This window comes from Musca domestica, unplaced genomic scaffold (genome assembly GCF_030504385.1).
Source record: "Musca domestica strain aabys unplaced genomic scaffold, Musca_domestica.polishedcontigs.V.1.1 92, whole genome shotgun sequence".
NCBI classification, from domain to species: domain Eukaryota; kingdom Metazoa; phylum Arthropoda; class Insecta; order Diptera; family Muscidae; genus Musca; species Musca domestica.
The window spans coordinates 1698520-1716497 of record NW_026712441.1 but is presented as its reverse complement, the minus strand read 5'-3'; the positions used below and the strand labels follow the sequence as shown (position 1 = coordinate 1716497).

The window sequence follows — 17978 nt, the reverse complement described above, 5'->3', positions numbered from 1 at the left end:
TAAATATTATGCGATCATCTTCAGAAGCAATAGGTTTCTATTCTGGCTCTATCCCCACCTTCATTCTAAATTTCATGAAGATCGAGCCATAATTGCGACCTGTAGAGTGACTACAATTTAACACGGACAGACGGATTGACGGACATACATTGCTAGATCCATATATACTACAACTATCCTATGTGGGAAACCAATATTTCGAGGTGTTACATAATTTTTGGCCCAAAACATGGTATTGTAGGGTATAAGTACTACAAGTTAATTAAAAACATGTTTACATATACCCTTTTTGGGGCCGAACCAAAAAATTCGACTTACATTCTGCATCTTTATATTAGATCTAATGTAAATATGTGTTCATTTTCAGTCGTAGGTAGTGGTTCCCATTACAAACTCCAAATACTAATAACAAAATAAATTATTAAAAAAAAAAAATTCAAAAATATATATTTGGTTTATTATTTGTGACTTGTGTTTGAATGGTGATTGTTTAAAGAAAAAATTATTATTAACTTAAATGCACTTCACAACTTGGTTCATTGAACAAATCAGAAAAAAAGTAGTTTCGAGGAATATTTGGATTTTCTTCTTAGACAATTAGTGTGCTGCAAAATTATATATTACCACACATAAATTAATCTCACAAAATTGGCAATTTTAAATTCCAATACAAAAATACTTTGGTTAAGTACAACAACATTTTGAGTTTCAGTGGAAAATTGACAAAAAAAAAGAGATTCTATGCTACCTTAAATACGAATAACATGCAAATAATAGTTATAACCGTTTGTTAAAATTCTACGAAATAACGAACACACGTGCAATCCTGTATTGAGATAAACTCACACTCTCTCATACAATAATTGTTCTTTTTGTTTCTTTTTCTTCTTTAATTATAATAATCCGCCACAAAGCTAACAAAATTATCACGTAGTGGTTCAGCGCAGGGATTCAAACCCCAGAAGGCTCCATGACAACCGTTCTGTTCAAAACACGAATAACGTATTTCCGAATTACGATTTGAACAGCAGTTGACAATTGCCCATACGCATTGTGAAATACCAGCTGGTTCGGTGGCTGGAGGGGCAGCGGCTGGTGGAGCTACTGTTGTTGTACGCACATTTGTTGCCTGCTGCGATACCGCCGATTGTCCTCGATCTGTAATGAAGTGAATTGTAATTGATTTTTTATTGGAGTTTTATTTGTTTATTGGTGGACATTAGGTACTTACTGTCTAAAAAGCTGAAATCAAAATTTTCGGGTCTTGGATCACGGAAAATGGACTCTGGTGGACGGGTGGCCATGGGACGACGATTGAATAATGGTACTGCTTCTGTTGTGGGGGGTGATTGGGGGTCTGAAAGTAAATAAAGTTAAATATACATTTCTATTATAATGATATTTTAGAAATTGTATCTCTGATAAAATGAACGGCTCGGTCAATAATTTGCAAAATTATGATCCTGTAGGAACTTTATCTATGAGATAAGGGAACGTTATGATCACTTTTCAGCTAAGTTCTTTTTTTCCGAGAACATCTTAGATAATATCCTGATATACCTAAAATATCTGACATAATATCTGGCTGAGTCTTTCACTTTTAAGTTTAGCGATAGAATGATGACCAGTTACATCCTCTACCTTAAAAATAATGTCAGGTAAGTTTTTCAATTTAGAAGATAATGAACAGTTGGGTCTAATATTTTTAAGTTAGTGGTCGGTAAGTTCCATTATTTCTGAGGTAATCGCTAAATTGCTTGGCTGCCTCTAGTGTAAAGTTACTTAAATTATCTCTTTGAGAAATTAGGCCTATCAGCAGATCAGGTCCAGTATTTGTATATTGACAACCGATTAGTTGATCTGGAATAATATTCCAAAATCCCTAAGAAAATTTTAAGTTAAGCTGTCAGTTCGAAGCCATTCGTCCGCCAGCTGTTAAAATTATTCCAGTGGCAGGAAAAAAAGTTATTCGTAATGGAACTCAAGCGTGATAGTGTGATTTCTTTATATTTGGCTGGAAAAACACAAGTGGCTATCGTTAGAGCACCCCAGCATTTAAATGTAAATAAATCTTTTGTGTCTCGTACCATCGCTCGTTGCCGTGATACTGGTAGCGTAGTCCGACGTCAAGGAAATGGACGAAAAACAAACAGCAACATCAGCTGAAATTGTTCGAAAAGTAAAGAAGCGACTTGATTGAAATCCGCGTCGCAGTGGCCGAAAAATGGCTCGTGAGCTGAACATATCGCAATATTCTCTTCGGCAAATATTGAAAAATGAGCTCGGGGTAAAACCAAAATATGCATGAACTTACACCGCAACAGAAAGAAAATAGGCTCAAAAGAGCTAAAGAGTTGCTTCACTTGGCCGAAAGTGGTGAAGTGAAGAATTTGGTTTTCTCCGATGAGAAAACATTCATTGTCCAGTAGTTTGTAAACACACAAAATGATCGTGATCTTCGGCAAGTAACAAAGAGGTCAGCTGCCGGCCATGGTGATGGTATGGGCCGCCATAACAGCCGATGGTCGCTCTCTGTTCGTATTAATCGACCGTGGCATCAGAATAAATGTCGTTTATTATCGCGAAAATATTCTGGAGAGTGTATTAAAGCCTTGGGCACGCAAACATTTTGGCCTCAGACCTCGGATATTCCAACAGGACTCAGCACGCGCCATCCAAGAGTGGTTTCAAAATGAGGTTCCTTGCTTCATTTCTAGCGCACAATGGCCACCAAAATCTCCGGACACCAATCCGTTGGACTATTGTGTCTGGAGTATTTTGGAAAACAAGGTTGGCACTAAAAAATACCAAAGTGTAAAGCAGGCGTTTCGCCGGGAATGGGCCAAAATACCGCAGAGCAACATTCGGGCAGCGTGTGACGGTTTCATTGGCCGTTTGAAAGCCACAATTCGTGCCAAATGTGACCAATTCGAACAAATCTAAACTTGTTCTAAAATTTGATGCTATTTCCGACATTTTTCCTTTCATTCAATAAAATTTAAAAAAAATGTAAAAATTATGGCGTTTGTCATTGTTACAGTTTTTTTTATCTCACCCTGTATGTATATTAGCATTTTATGACAAATAATTTTTTGAAATAATATGACTTGGTGCGATTTCGTTTAGAGGACGTTTTTGAGCAAATTAAAAAAAAGTACCAAAAGGACCTCTTTTACCAAAATATTCCCTATATTTTTATACCCTACACCACATAGTGGTAAGGGTATTATGTCTTTGTGCATTTGTTTGTAACATGGAGAAGGAAACGAGTAAGACCCATAGTTACTTTTGAGAACCTTCATAGAATCACTTTCTGAGTCGATTTATGCATGTCCGTCCGTCTGTCCGTCCGTCCGTCTGTCCATGTATTCTTGTGAACAAAATGCAGGTCGCATTTATTATCCGATTGAGATGAAATTTTCCAAACAATATTGGCCCAAGGACGAACCCTATTGAAATTGGTGAGAATCAGATCAAATTTAGATATAGCTCCCATATATATCTTCATCCGATTTCGGGTTAAATGTGCACCAAATGTCCACTATCAGTCCAAATTACCTGAATTTTGGCACACCCAACCGAGTTCGGCCTAGAAGCAAGTATATCAAATTTGGAGAAAATCGGTTCAGATATAGCTATAGCTCCCATATATATCTTTCATTATTTGGTACCAGGTATTAGATGGAGCACAGGAATAGCTGTTTTAAATTTTATCGAAATCGGTTCAGATTTGAATATAGCTCCCATATATATCTTCATCCGATTTAGGGTTAAATGTGCACTAAATGGTCAATATCAGCCCAAATCACCTGAATTTTCGTACATAAGACCGAATTCAGTCTAGAAGCTAATACGTAAAATTTGGAGAACCCCGGTTCAGAGATAGCTATAGAATTAGATAGAATTATATAGATTTTGATTTTGTACCAAATATCTCATAGAGCTCTGAAATGCACTGTATAAACCTTTTTACGAGAGCTCTACTAAATATGCATAGTGGTGTAGGGTATCATATAGTCGGCCACGCCCGACTTTTGAGCTTTCCTTACTGGTTATCCGAAATATTAGTGAAGAGACTATGTAACTGATGTACACGGATTCCGTGGAATCTTAATCTGAAAATTTGTGGAAGAGGGGGGAACATACCCCCTCTATTTTGGTTACTTTTCAATGTAAACTTTCTAAATGCCGATACACGTGTCTTCTTTTGTTAGCCCTACTACGTTACACTGCCTAAGCGTTAAAATTAATTACATCTATGATAATAATTCCTATATCACTCAAAACACTTACTCATGAAGCTAAAATCGAAGTTTTCTGGTCGGGGATCTCGGAAAATCGATTCCTGGGGCCTTCTGGTGGGACGTGGTGTAGGTCGAGTTGTAGCTAAAAAATAAAATATTTTTTATTTTAGCAACTTAAAACTATTGTAATTTAATTTTGTAGTCACTTCTTGGGCCACTCGAAAAGATTACGCGATCATTCTCATCGGCAGCAATGCGAACGCCAAATTCCATTTTCGGAACAGGAATGTCTAGAGCATTGTGTTTCTTTCCGGGAACAGCGTGCCTTGAATATAAAAAAAAAAACAAACAATTTAAAAAATCGTCCTCTGAATGCCCTGCATTTAAACTCACTTAACATAAACATAATGGGTTTGAACTTGCTGCTGAACATCGGCGTTGTTTTGTGGCGCTTGATGTCTGAAAAAGGGATTACGTTTGCTACGCACAACATGGTCATCAGCCGATGCGCGAGCGGCAGCCAAGTCACGTCTTATGCGACGATGATATTTTTTGGGTCTCTTTAAGAGTTTATCTTTGGTAGCTGAGCTTTCGTCTCCATCTTTCACTTCTTGAGATGCTGGCAACAATTTAAATTGTGTTTTACGCGATCTCACATTACCATTCTCATCTTCTATCAGCAGCGGTGTTTCGGGCAAGAAATCAAAATAGATTTTCTCAGATTCAACATCGGGGCTGGGTGTGGTCCTGTGACGACGTCGATGTGTAATATCTTTGTATTTGCGCTGACGTTTGGTCGTGTTCTTTGTGGGAACTGAAAGGAAATGTTTGAGGAAAACCATTTTAATGTTAAGAGAAAAAAACACACTGAAATTCTTATATTCGTAAAACTTGTATAAAGAAATCACTAGTTTTAGAAATCTACAGTCACCAATATATGTCATTTTCCAATGATGTTTTTTTTTAAGGCGAAATACTCTTTTTTATACCCTCCGCCTTGGAAAGGAGGGTATATTAACAATGAAATGTCATTCCGTTGGTTTTTGTCACATTTTTTACGGATTTGTCGAAAAATTGGTATTTGTTGGTCATAATGGGTTCTACCTCCGGTGGCGAAACATTGCATGTATAGATCCAAGTTTTGGTATAGCTCCCATATAACGGTACCTCCTTATATTCGGTATTCGGTAAAATTGGTATTTGTGGGTCCTAATGGGTTATAGCTCCGTTGGGATATTCGGTATTTTGATGATTTTTGCCACATTTTCCCAAGAATATATCAAAAATTGGTATTTGTGGGTTAAATGTTTCCTTTAATCTAAGGTGGAGGGTATTGAAAGTTCGGCCCGGCCGAACTTAATGTTTTTTTTTTACTTTTTTCTTAAGACAAAAATTAATATATTCACGGCAGATCTTTTAAAACATTGTATTGAATGAATATCATCAAAAAGGACCCACTTAGGTGCCATCTGTAGAAAGAATACATTTTGGAGAACTTATATTAATCAATTCAAGCTTCCCTGGGACTTATCTACATTTATATGTATACACACATATATATATTTATATATATGTACATACACATACGTACATTGTATCCCCTTATTATTACTTACCATAATCTTCGTCAACAAAATCCTCTTTGTACATTATAATCGGATGTTCTTCTTCCATTTTGCCATCGACATATTTCACATGGTGTATCTAAAAGAGCGGGAGGGGGGTTAAGCAAAAAGAACAAAAATGAAATATACAAAACACTTTATTTTTAGTTTTAATTTTCTATGACGACAGTTACATAGATATGCCCATTATAGCCAAATGTATTTACCTCCAAATTATCGACATCCTTGAATTGCTCATCGACGCTGAAATGTTGTGGCAACCATTCATCCTCATCGGAGCTGGGACGGCATTCAGCCCACGGGGCGTTTATGGCAATCAACAGCAGGAGGGCAAATAAACATCGGTGAAATGGAAAACATTTCCTTTTTGGCCGGATATCACCACCAACAACATCTGTTGTTGTTGTTCGATAATTTCGTCTATGCATTGTGGAAATTGCTTGTAGTTGTTGTTCTTCTAATTTTTGTTGCTACTACTACTGCTGTCGATGATGGCTTCTCTCTGGAATTTTCTCTTCTTCGAGAATTCTTTCTTAGGAGTTGTACGTTTAAAATTTTTAAATTTTAAACTTTTTACTGTTCGTTTTGTTGTTGATTTATAAACGACTCTTCTTTGCTCCCCACTGTTTGGTTGAAAGCAAATGAAAGCTGACTGGCTGGAACCCCTTTTGTACGAAATATTTGTGTTGGCAGCAAACGTATTAACTTTTAGCAAATTGTCGGTAAAGCTTTTGCTTTTTCTGCTCCCTCGAATTTATTTTTGCTGTAAAAAAAGAAGAAAATTTCGAAAACGAAAAGTTATTTGCTGAAGAACAAAGAAAAAAGAAAAAATGGAGAAGAACAATTCTGGAGAAAAAAAAAAAAAACGAAGGAAAAAGTTAAAAACAAACTTTCCCACAACACGTAGTAAAAATACTCACTCATTCATAGTTGTTTTTTTTTTTCAAACTTAACATAAAGATAAAGGGCAAGTGAAGGAGGTTATGGTCAGAGGAGCCTAACATGACGATGCCCTACAAAAAGCAAATTAGGTTCATTATGAGGCTAATGACCGATTATATCCACTGAATCAGGGATAATTGCAGCCTTCTCTTACAATGTCGGTAGATTTCAGACCCATCCAACATTCGCTTATATTGTCGGTACATTTCGGAATCGTCTGAAGGCCTAGGCCATCGCTGTGTAAATGTAAGTAAAAATTGTATAGAGGCTTTGGATGAGTCGCGCCTACATTCTCCGTGGTCTCAGTTGGAAGAAGTATGTTCAAAAAAAATCGGCTTGGTAGTTAGGCTCATTATCTCTGTAAGAATGACCATTAGAGAAATTCATTATATGCCGAATTCACTGTCTGTGGTATAAGGGACAGTGAGTTGTATTAATCTAAGATAATAGTTAGTTAAATTCATTAGGTATGAGTTATTTCCCATATAGATCGCCAGAGAGGTTCTTTAATATTATGATCAATTAGTTTCAACATCTCTTAGAAAATTCTGTATTATCGACTATTATTTTTTACGAGTCAGGTCCATTATTTATGGAAAAATGGTGGTTTAAGTCCATTATTTCTCACATGTGTCGATTACCTATGCGACAATGGCTGCCTAGGACTATATTTTCTGATATAATTACAATCTATAACTGTTTAGAACAAACAGTGTTCTAATCTGACAATTGGAGCCCCTGCAAAGAGTGTGTTGGCTTCCTTTTGAACGATTACCAAAATTTTCCGGAGTATAGTCACAATTTTTCTCTGAGTTTGCCCAACTTCTGTAAATTTTGTGTTTGTATTATTGTTTAAAAAAAATATTTTCAAAATTAATGATTGGAAGAAAAGCGCTTTGCGGCGCCCAAAGTAAGGCAATAACCATTTTTGCCATGGAATTGAAAGATTGATCAAGTGGAATGCTATTTTCAAAAAAAAGAAAGAACAGACATTTCATTCATCTTTTATGCTTTTCAATCAATATTCAAAATATTGATTGATATTCAAAATATTGGTTGATTCTAATTTTGAATAGTATTGTGTATTTCGGTACTTTTGCGAAGCTGTTCTACGTCCATATTGTACCATGGTAAGTAGGGTTAAAATAATGAAGTGGTTTTGGAAATGATTGCTACAAGTGTATGAAAAGTCCTAAGAGGTACTAAATTCGGTATAAAATAAACGGTTAGTGCTTAAAATCTGAAATTTTGCAGTCGGGTCACTGTTTGTGCGTAGGGCTGAATTTTGGAGGTGGTTTCAAAAAAAAATGGTACCAAACATGGTATTTGAAGAAGGAACTGAGTTGGAAATCTTAAATTTGGAATGAGAGTCCTTGATGTTGCTTAGGATAGACACAACAAAGGGTGTTGGTGTGGGCCGCCATAACAGCCGATGGTCGCTCTCCTTTCGTATTAATCGAATATTATCGCGAAAATATACTGAAGGGAGTATTAAAGCCTTGGGCACGCAAACATTTTGGCCGCTGACCTCTTAGATGCTCCAACAGGACTCAGCACCATCGCCCTCAGCACGCGCCACCCAAGAATAGTTACAAACTGAGGTTCCTCGCTTTATTTCCAGCACACAATGGCCACCAAAATCTCTGGATACCAATCCGTTGGACTTTTGTGTCTGGAGTATTTTGGAAAGCAAGGTTGGCACTAAAAAATACCAAAGTGTCGATCACCTCAAGCAAGCGCTTCGCCGGGAATGGGCCAAAATACTGCAAAGCAACATTCGGACAACGTGTGGTGGTTTCATAGTCAGTTTGAAGACCATAATTTATGCCAAAGGTGACCAATTCGAACAAATCTAAACTTAATCTAAAATTTGATGCCATTTCCGACATTTTTTGCTTTAATTCAAAAAAATTAAGAAAATGTAAAAACTATGGCGTTTGGCTTTGTTGCAGATTTTTGTCTGACCCTATAATAAAAAGGTAATGTAGCGCCACTGTATCTATATTTTACAAATCCTAATATGCTACAAACTAACCTAGCGGTATAGGGCATTAAACAGTCCACCAAGTCCGTGGAATAGAATCTGTTTTGCAGATAGCATCCCATACCGGTTTGCTTAAAAGATATCATGATTACAACAGACCGTAGAATAGTCTGTGTAGGGCATTCAAACATAACAAAGTTGGTCTTCTTCACAATTACACAAGGAAGCCCTAAAAACTAGTTGATGGGAGAAGCAAAAACTTGTATTCTTTTTCCAATTTTAATTTAAGATCATTAAAGACCGAAAGACTTGAAAAAAAGCCGGGTAGCTAGTATTGGAAATTCTCCTGCAGCATGTTGAGCTGGGGATTTTCTATTCTACACAATTGATTGATTTTTTCGCTTCAATGAGTTATCTCTGTATGCGTGTGAGTGTGTAAAAATACATCATGTCTTTTATTCTTCCTGCCCTGTTTTGACTTCCTGTCTGTATTTCCAGAAAAGTTCGACAGGCAGCCAGCTTCATTAGTACTTAAATGTTTATTTAGTTTTAATTAAAACTTATAGACCTTTTTCTTTATCTTTTGTTTAAATTGGCTCAATTTTCTTTTCGTTTGTTTTTTGTGGGGTTCTTTTTGGTTTCGACAAATATTGATATTTGATTGTTTACTTCAAATTACCATTCGTAATTATTGGGCAAAAAGGTCTAAGGATATGTCAGTTACGTTGCTGTTTAACTTATGTCCGAAAAAAAAGAAATGATAAAATAATTTAGTAATTGCAAACAAATATACACTAAAGATGAGATCAAATATGAACAACAAATAAAACAGCGGGTTGGTTAATGGTATTGGTTCCATAAAAATACGCCTAAATCTATGCAACAAAAATTGCTAAATTAAAATAAATTTTTATACAATTGCTTGGCAATTATTTAGATGTGTCAAAATGTTTATTTGTATCTCATTATTTTCATAATTAAATAACAAGAAATTGTGTTCCAATTCAATTTTAATTACGCTACTGTTCATCCTGCCTCTAGGCGTACATACGACCATGTTTGTCCATGGTCCGTTTATGACGCACGTTTATTGACCTTTGATTACATTAAATTCTGTTTTAATTGAATTCAATCGAATCGACAGTAAATTGTATTTTCCACCCATAACCAATAAACGGATGTATCGAAATTCATTTGTTCGATACAATTTTATTACGAAAATTATGCTAAACGCTGGTCGTCGCTAAACAAATAGTATTTTAAGTTTGTTAATTTTAATTGAATTGAATTTGATGAACTGCCAACCATAAATCCCGCCTCTCTCCCCCCGAAAAGGGGAAATTGAATTTGAGTGTTTGCCACCGGCCAGAGGATGTAAATGCAAATATATTATAATGTGAGTTTATTTTCAATATTGCAACTAAAATTCAATTCAATGGTTTGGGGCATCAGTCGAAATGAAAACGTTATCGATTGACTAATTACGAAACAGTGTGAATGGCAAATTATTTTAATTGACGTGTTAAATTGACCTTCAATGGGTATAAAAGCCGGCGAAGCATAGACAAATTAGGAAATCCTTTTTATCACGGATCAAATATTTTCAATTTGAAGAGGGAAATTTTATTTTAATTAACCGACCCTAAAGAATTTGTTGCCAATTATGTTGCTTGATTTATATTCAGGCGCGTAACCAATTAACGTCTTCAAAATTACATGGTATTAGAAGGAAAACCCCCTTTTTGCATTTAGAGAAAAAGGCAAATAATAAAGCAGCAATGCCAAACGAAAAATTACAAAAAAAAAAAAAAAAAAATCTGTCAAAAAATACCGCTTAAATGAAACCCGTTACATGGCTTTATGAAGACATGGTGCTTCATTAGTAATGTATAAGTCATAGGCTGTAGTAACGGTTCCGAACGGTGAATTATGTCGCAAAAATCATGAAAATGCCGAATATCTGGGGGTACCGTTACATGGGCGCTATACTAAAACGTGGACCTACGTAGACAATTCTCTTCTAGGGGGTAAAGTACTCAGAAAGAACCCTTTTTTGTGGATTTTAAGACAATTTAATTGAAACATTTGGCTGAAATGGCCAAATCGCCAAAGAACTCCTTGTGCGTACTTCAGACAATTCCGTTGGAAAATGTGGCTAAAATCATCAAAATACCGAATATCGGGTGTAACCGCTATATAGGGGATATATGATATCGTGGAGCTCTATAGACAACTCTTCCAGGTGATAATGTACTCACAACCTATATAAATAATTCTCTTCCAAGGTATAAAGTGCTCACAAAAAAAATTCTTGTGTAAAAGTTCAGACAATTCCATTGAAAAGTGTGGGGATATATGATATCGTAGAGCTATATATATGTACGAGGAAGTATATATGCAAGGAACTCCTTGTGTGGAATTTCAGACAATTTCATTGAAAAATTATAAGAGCTATACGATATCGTGTACCCATATGGATAATTCTCTTCCAGGAGATAAAGTACACACAAAAAACGGCTTATGTAGGGGCTATACGATATCGAACTTGACCTGCCTGCAGACAAAAGACAGATCTGTGCAAAATTTTAGCTTCCTATCTAAATTCGTTTTGACTGTAGCGTGATTATAACAGACGGACAGGGCTAAATCATCTTAGAATTTTACGCCGATCAAGAATAAGAACGAGATTAAAAAAAATGCAACCAACTTCAGACTGCTGTCATTTCTAAGTCACTCGTCCGACAGCTGTTAAAATTATTCCAGTGACAACTCATTATATTGTTTACAAGCGCACAGAAGCATTTTGGTGAGAATTTTCCAGAAAAAGTTATTCGTAATGGAATTCAAGCGTGATAGTTTTATTTCTTTAAATTTGGCTGGAAAACCACAAGTGGCTATCGTTAGGGCACTCCAGCATTTAAATGTGGAGTTCGACGTCAAGGAAGTAAACGGAAGAAACAGCAACATCAACAGATATGGTTCGAAAGGGTAAGAAGCGACTTGATCGAAACCCGCGTCGCCGTGGCCGAAAAATGGCTCGTGAGCTGAACATATCGCAATATTCCATTTGGCAAATATTGAAAAATGAGCTCGAGGTAAAGCCATTGAAATTCAAAAAAGTGCTAGAAGTTACACCGCAACAGAAATAAATAGAAATACAGAAAATAGACTGTAAACAAAAAAAAAAAAAAAAAAAAATAATAATAATAGTGTAGAGTGGGCCGCCATAACAGCCGATGGTGGCTCTCTGCTCCTATTAATCGACCATGGCATCAGAATAAATGCCGAATATTACCGCAAAAATATTGAGGATGGTTTATTAAAGCCTTGAGCACGCAAACATCGCATTCAGCAGACACCACTCAAGAAAGGGAGGTTCCTCACTTCATTTCCAGCGCACAATGGCCACGAAAATCTCCGAATACCAATCCGTTGAACTATTGTGTCTGGAGTATTTTGGAAAGCAAGGTTGGCACTAAAAAATACCAAAGTTTCATTGGCCGTTTGAAGGCCATAATTCGTGCCAAAGGTGACCAGTTCGAACAAGTTTAAACTTATTATAAAATTTGGTGCTTTTTCAGGCAGAAAATGTAAAAATTGACGTTTGACTTTGTTGCCGTTTTTTACCTCACTTGTAGTTTTTGCATGAAAATTATATTCAAAATGTATATACTATAAGTGATAATTATTAATTTTCACATTGCTGTTTATACCCTACACCACATAGTGGTAAGGGTATTATGTCTTTCTGCATTTGTTTGTAACATGAAGAAGAAAACGAGATTGACCCATAGTTATTTTTAATGATCAGCATAAAATCACATTTTGAGTCGATATATCGGACGGACATGCATACATCGACTCAAAATGTGAGCCATGTCTGTCCATGTTTTTTTGTTAGCAAAATGCAGGTCGCATTTATTATTCGATTAAGACTAAATTTTCTAAATAAAAGTTGTTTGGCTCAAGGACGAACCCTATTGAAATTGGTGAAAATTTCTCCAAATTTACATCCGATTTGGTGTTTAAGTCCCTCACATTCGTAATATACACCCCACAAAAATGATATTTAGTACCAGATATTAGATTCAGCCCAGCAATATATGATTCAAATTTTATCAAGATATATACGTCCGATTGTAGGTTTCTTGTGCACCAAATGGCTAATTTCAGCCCATTCAAGAAGTTAATACTTAAAATTTGGTGAAATCTCCCATATATATGTTTCATCCGATTTGGTGTTTGAATCTCCAACTTTCGGAATATGCGCTCTACCATAATCATATTTTGTACCAGATATCTCTTGGAGCTCAGAAATGCCCAATATAAACCTTACGTTTAAGACAGCTGTACTAAAAATGCATAGCAGTGTAGGGTATCATATAGTCGGCACATCCGACTTCTGAGCTTTCCTTACTGGTTTCTATTTAATTTTGTAAAATTTTGGCATTTTGAGTTTTAATAATGTAGAATTGCTATTTGCAAAAAATATCGGTTTAAGTCTCCCTTTTGGTACAGCAGTTATATAATGATAACCCCTGATTTTAGTCAGCTTTGGGGTAGATGGGAAATTACAACATATACTTGTATTTACATTACGGAGGGAACTTATTAGAATAGTGAACATTTAAGCAGATCTGAAGCTGTATACATTAGCTTTCAATTAAGTTCTCATTTTGTTGCATAAAGTTTGAGGGTATTGGTTGTATCAACTGAGCATCAGAAATGGAAAAAACCGTTGTGACCGCCATATTTTATGTCTAAAATTGAATGGCACGTATGTAGCACCTTCAATGGAGAACACGCTACTTCAAACTCGGATCAATTACTTGACCAAACCAGTAAAGAAAGTCTTAAAGTCGGGCGGGGCCGACTTTATGATACCCTACACCACTTTGCTAATTAAGTAGAGCTCCACATAACAATTAAAAGTTTTTATGGGAGAATTCAATCATACACGCTATGATTATAATTATAATTTAAAGTTCAAAGGATTAAATATGCCGAAGCATTTGTATCTTTTAAATTCGGAATTGTATTGCCCATTTGGTGCACAATTAGTTTGAAATCGGATAAAGATATATATGGGAGCTATATCCAAATCTGAACCGATCTCGATAAAATTTGGCAAAGATATTTCTGAGCTGTATTTGATATATTTTCCTGAATATCGTTGTAACGGAGTGCATATTACGGTTGTGGGTAACAAATATGACAAATCGGATGAATAATATATATGGAAGCTATAGCTATATCTGAACCGATCTTCACCAAATTTGACATACTAGCTTCTAGACTCAATTCGATCGTAAGTGCCAAATTCCATCCCATTTGGACAAATATTAGACGATTGGTGCACAATAAAAGGTAAATCGGACGAAGTTATATATGGGAGCTATATCCAAATCTGAACCGATCTCGATAAAATTTAGCACATGTATTTCTGAGCTGTATTTGATATATTTCCCCAAATATTGTTGTTGCATAGTGCATATTACGGCGGTGGACAGAAATAACAAATCGGATGAACAATATATATGAGAGCTATAGCTATATCTGAACCGATTTCGATCAAATTTGGCATACATATTTTCAGGCCTAATTTGGGTGTATATGCAAAATTCCATACAATTCGGGATGATATTACACCTTTGGTGCACAATAAAAGGCAACTCGGACGAAGATATATATGGGAGCTTTATCTAAATTTTGACCGATTATCTCCAATTTCAATAGGGTTCATCCTTGGGCCAAAAAAAAAACATCTTTGCAAAATTTCATCTGGATCGGGCAATAAATGCGACCTGTACTTTGTTTACAAAAATACATGGACAGACGGACGGCGGACATGCATAAATCGACTCAGAATGTGATTCTATGCAGATCATCAAAAGGAACTATGGGTCTATCTCGTTTCCTTCTGCCTGTTACAAACAAATGCACAAAGACATAATACCCTGACCACCTTGTGGTGTAGGGTATAAAAATGTCCACGATACTAGAGACTTAAGACGGACAAACAAGAAAAAAAAAACTCTGACAATGTAGCTGAGTCTCTTTACGACACTGTCGTTTTCCTCACTTGAAATACTAGTAAGATTTTTAAATTATAGTTTTCCATCACTTTTAAAAATGCATTTTCTAGTTTCAGTTTAATAATTTTCAGAAGATCATATTTACCTTAAATACTTTTTATAATGTCACTATTATGGTTAATTAATTAATTTATTTATTTATTCTATTTTAAATATTTGTTCACTTTAATATCCTTTAACTAGTTCCTTTAAATACCACAGCAAGTTTTCCGAATACTTCTTTACTCTTCGGCCTATGGCCAACAATTGATGTTTTATTGAGTCATTGGAAGGCTTTTTAAACGAAATTCCATTGAATATATTTTTTTAAATTAATTGTACAATATGAAAAGTCATAGCCACCCTGGTACCAAATCAAACCTGTCAAAGTCTAATGAGCAATGTGTGTACATATTTGCACACAACTACACGTACACACACCTATGTATATCCGTGCATTGGAAAATCAAAAAAAAGTGACTACGTCATAAACGAAATGGCTAGAACATCTTAAAATGTTGATAAGATTCTTGAGAATTGACGCATACCGCAGCAATGAATGAAACACCAGACATATGTTTGTTTGGTGTTTTGCACTGACATACTAGACACGATTTTTGCAGATGTTTTCCCCCTAAGGGGAATGAGTGAATAAACATATTTTCAAGAATTTTGCAACAATTCACGTTTGCTAAACATTAAAATCCCCTCAAAAAGTTTTTTATTTAAATATTTACTTTTTAAAGGATGTTTTTTGCAATTGTTTTTTTCTTTCACTGAAAAAGAATGGAGTGCTATCTTTTCGAATTAAATATTATTGCACGGCTCAAGAGATTTTATGTGTTTTAAAATTCAATGGAAACTTTTTTTTGTGAACAGAGGCAATGAAAAATTGCAAAACAATTGCAGTATTTTTCAACGCAATGTTTGCAAATAAGAAAAACAAAATCGAACCATTGGAAAAACATTTTCTATTTTCAATAGAACAAACAATGATATTCTAGGCCATATTTAAAGGCGTGTGTGTGGAAAATTCCAATGAAGCGGTTCAGTGAACAATTTGATGTTAATTTAATTGAGAACATATATATTTTCGCTTTTTTTCTAACCAGCCATTGAATGTTCATTGGTAAGGGGATCTTCTAAGTGTAAGGGTGTTAAATGGTAAAAATATGATTTTTTGGAAGCAAGAAAGTACAAATTGGACTTAAATAAATAGGTGGTAACTTCATTTACTGTGAACGTATAATGTATAAGTGATAATTACCTGCTTTTCTTATTATACCCTACAACACAATGTGTTGGGGGTATTATAAGTTTGATTGGGCCAAAAATTATGTAACACCTCGAAATATTGGTTTCCCACATAGGAAAGTATATATAGATTTTCCTATCTCGCCGAACTGAGTCGAGCTAGCTATGGATATCCGTCCGTCCATGTTAATTTGTAATCACTCTACAGGTTGCTCGCGATCTTCACGAAATTTAGAATGGAGGTGGGGCTAGGACCAGAATAGAAGCCTATTGCTTTTGGAGATGATGGCATAATATTAAGGGGTTGAAATGGACCAAAAACTGAAAAATTTCCTGATTTTCAATCGAAGCGGAAGTTAGCATGGGGCTAGAGCTTAGGACTCGGCAGAAGCCTTCCAATTTTGGTCATCGGCTAGTAAATAGTGGATTAAATAGATCATTTGTGTTAAATTAAAGTCAAATTGTCCATTAAACCGCGAATATTTTTAGTCCCGGCGAAATCACAAATAGACGAACAGGCCAATCCTGACCGTTACGTAGATGCCGATGGTAAATATATCGGATATATATAGCGAAATATATACAATGTATATATACAAAGGAAGGGGAGGTTAGCTAGAATGCTTATATCTCAAGAATGTCTGGACCGATTTAGACAAATTTTTGTCAATTTGGGCATCCTAAATTGGCATAAAAGTATAAAATTTAAAAAAAAATTGCATTTATAGTATTTTTTTTATTTTTTTTTTTCATATTTTTACGCATGCGATTCTTTCAATCTGACTTATTATTGAAGAATATATTTTGTTACATTTTTTCACCTAACAACACAGCTTGGGGTTATTATATACATATTGCATTATATCCTCACGAAAACTTTCACAAGGGTAGGGTTAGGCACAGAAGGCCTAGGCCTATTGTTTTCAAAGATATCTGCAACATATTTAGGGGTTCAAATGAACCAACAACTAAAAATGTTCTTGATTCTGCAGCCGTTAAAAAGGTCACAAATAGAAACAAAAGGACACGAAATCCCGCAAGAAGTTAGAGTTTAGGACAGCGGGTAGAATGGACCACTACTTTTGTGTGAAAAAATACCAACATTACTCACAGGTGATATCCGAAATACACAAAAGGCGAACTTCTGGCTTTTTATACCCTACACCACAAGGTGGTCAGGGTATTATGTCTTTGTGCATTTGTTTGTAACAGGCAAAAGGAAACGAGATAGACCCATAGTTCCTTTTGATGATCTGCATAGAATCACTTTCTGAGTTGATTTATGCATGTCAGTCCGTCTGTCCGTCCGTCCCTACGTCTGTCCATGTATTCTTGTGAGCAAAATGCAGGTCGAATTCATTATCCGATTGAGATGAAAGTTTCCAAACAACATTTGTTTGGCCCAAGGACGAACCCTATTGAAATTGGAGATAATCGGTAAAAATTTAGATATAGCTCCCATATATATCTTCGTCCGATTTGCCTATTATTGTGCACCAAACGTGTAATATCAGCCCGAATATTATGGAATTTTGCACATACAACCAAATTAGGCCTGAAAATAAGTATGCCAAATTTTACCGAAATCGCTTCAGATGTAGCTATAGCTCCCATATATATTGTTCATCCGATTTGTTATTTTTGTCCTCCGCAGCCGTAAAATGCACTCTGTAACAATATCAAAAGCAGCTCAGAAATACCTTTGCTAAATTTTATCGAGATCAGTTCAGATTTGGATATAGTTCAGATTTTGGTATAACTTCGTCCGATTTACCATTTATTGTGCACCAAACGTCTAATATTTGTCCAAATGGGATGGAATTTGGCACATACGACCGAATTTAGTCTAGAAGGT

The 17978-nt window shown here is 35.5% G+C and overlaps 1 protein-coding gene across 7 annotated transcripts in view; it reads right to left on the bottom strand.

The window, feature by feature from the left end:
• Positions 1-446: 446 nt before the first annotated feature.
• The window catches only part of LOC101889692 (uncharacterized), a 124929-nt gene continuing 107397 nt past the window's right edge, over positions 447-17978 (bottom strand). For 6 of the 7 annotated variants that reach the window (XM_059131999.1, XM_059132002.1, XM_059131997.1 and 3 more), the window contains 7 exons: positions 6076-6632; positions 5861-5948; positions 4638-5058; positions 4451-4569; positions 4294-4386; positions 1232-1357; positions 447-1158 (listed from right to left, as the gene is read on the bottom strand). In XM_059131999.1, the coding sequence (XP_058987982.1) occupies positions 890-1158; positions 1232-1357; positions 4294-4386; positions 4451-4569; positions 4638-5058; positions 5861-5948; positions 6076-6297 (1338 nt within the window). In that variant the 5' untranslated portion in view covers positions 6298-6632 and the 3' untranslated portion in view covers positions 447-889. Of the gene's footprint in view, positions 1159-1231; positions 1358-4293; positions 4387-4450; positions 4570-4637; positions 5059-5860; positions 5949-6075; positions 6633-14975; positions 15134-17978 lie in introns of those variants that run through there. The other variant, XM_059132001.1, reaches the window with a different exon arrangement.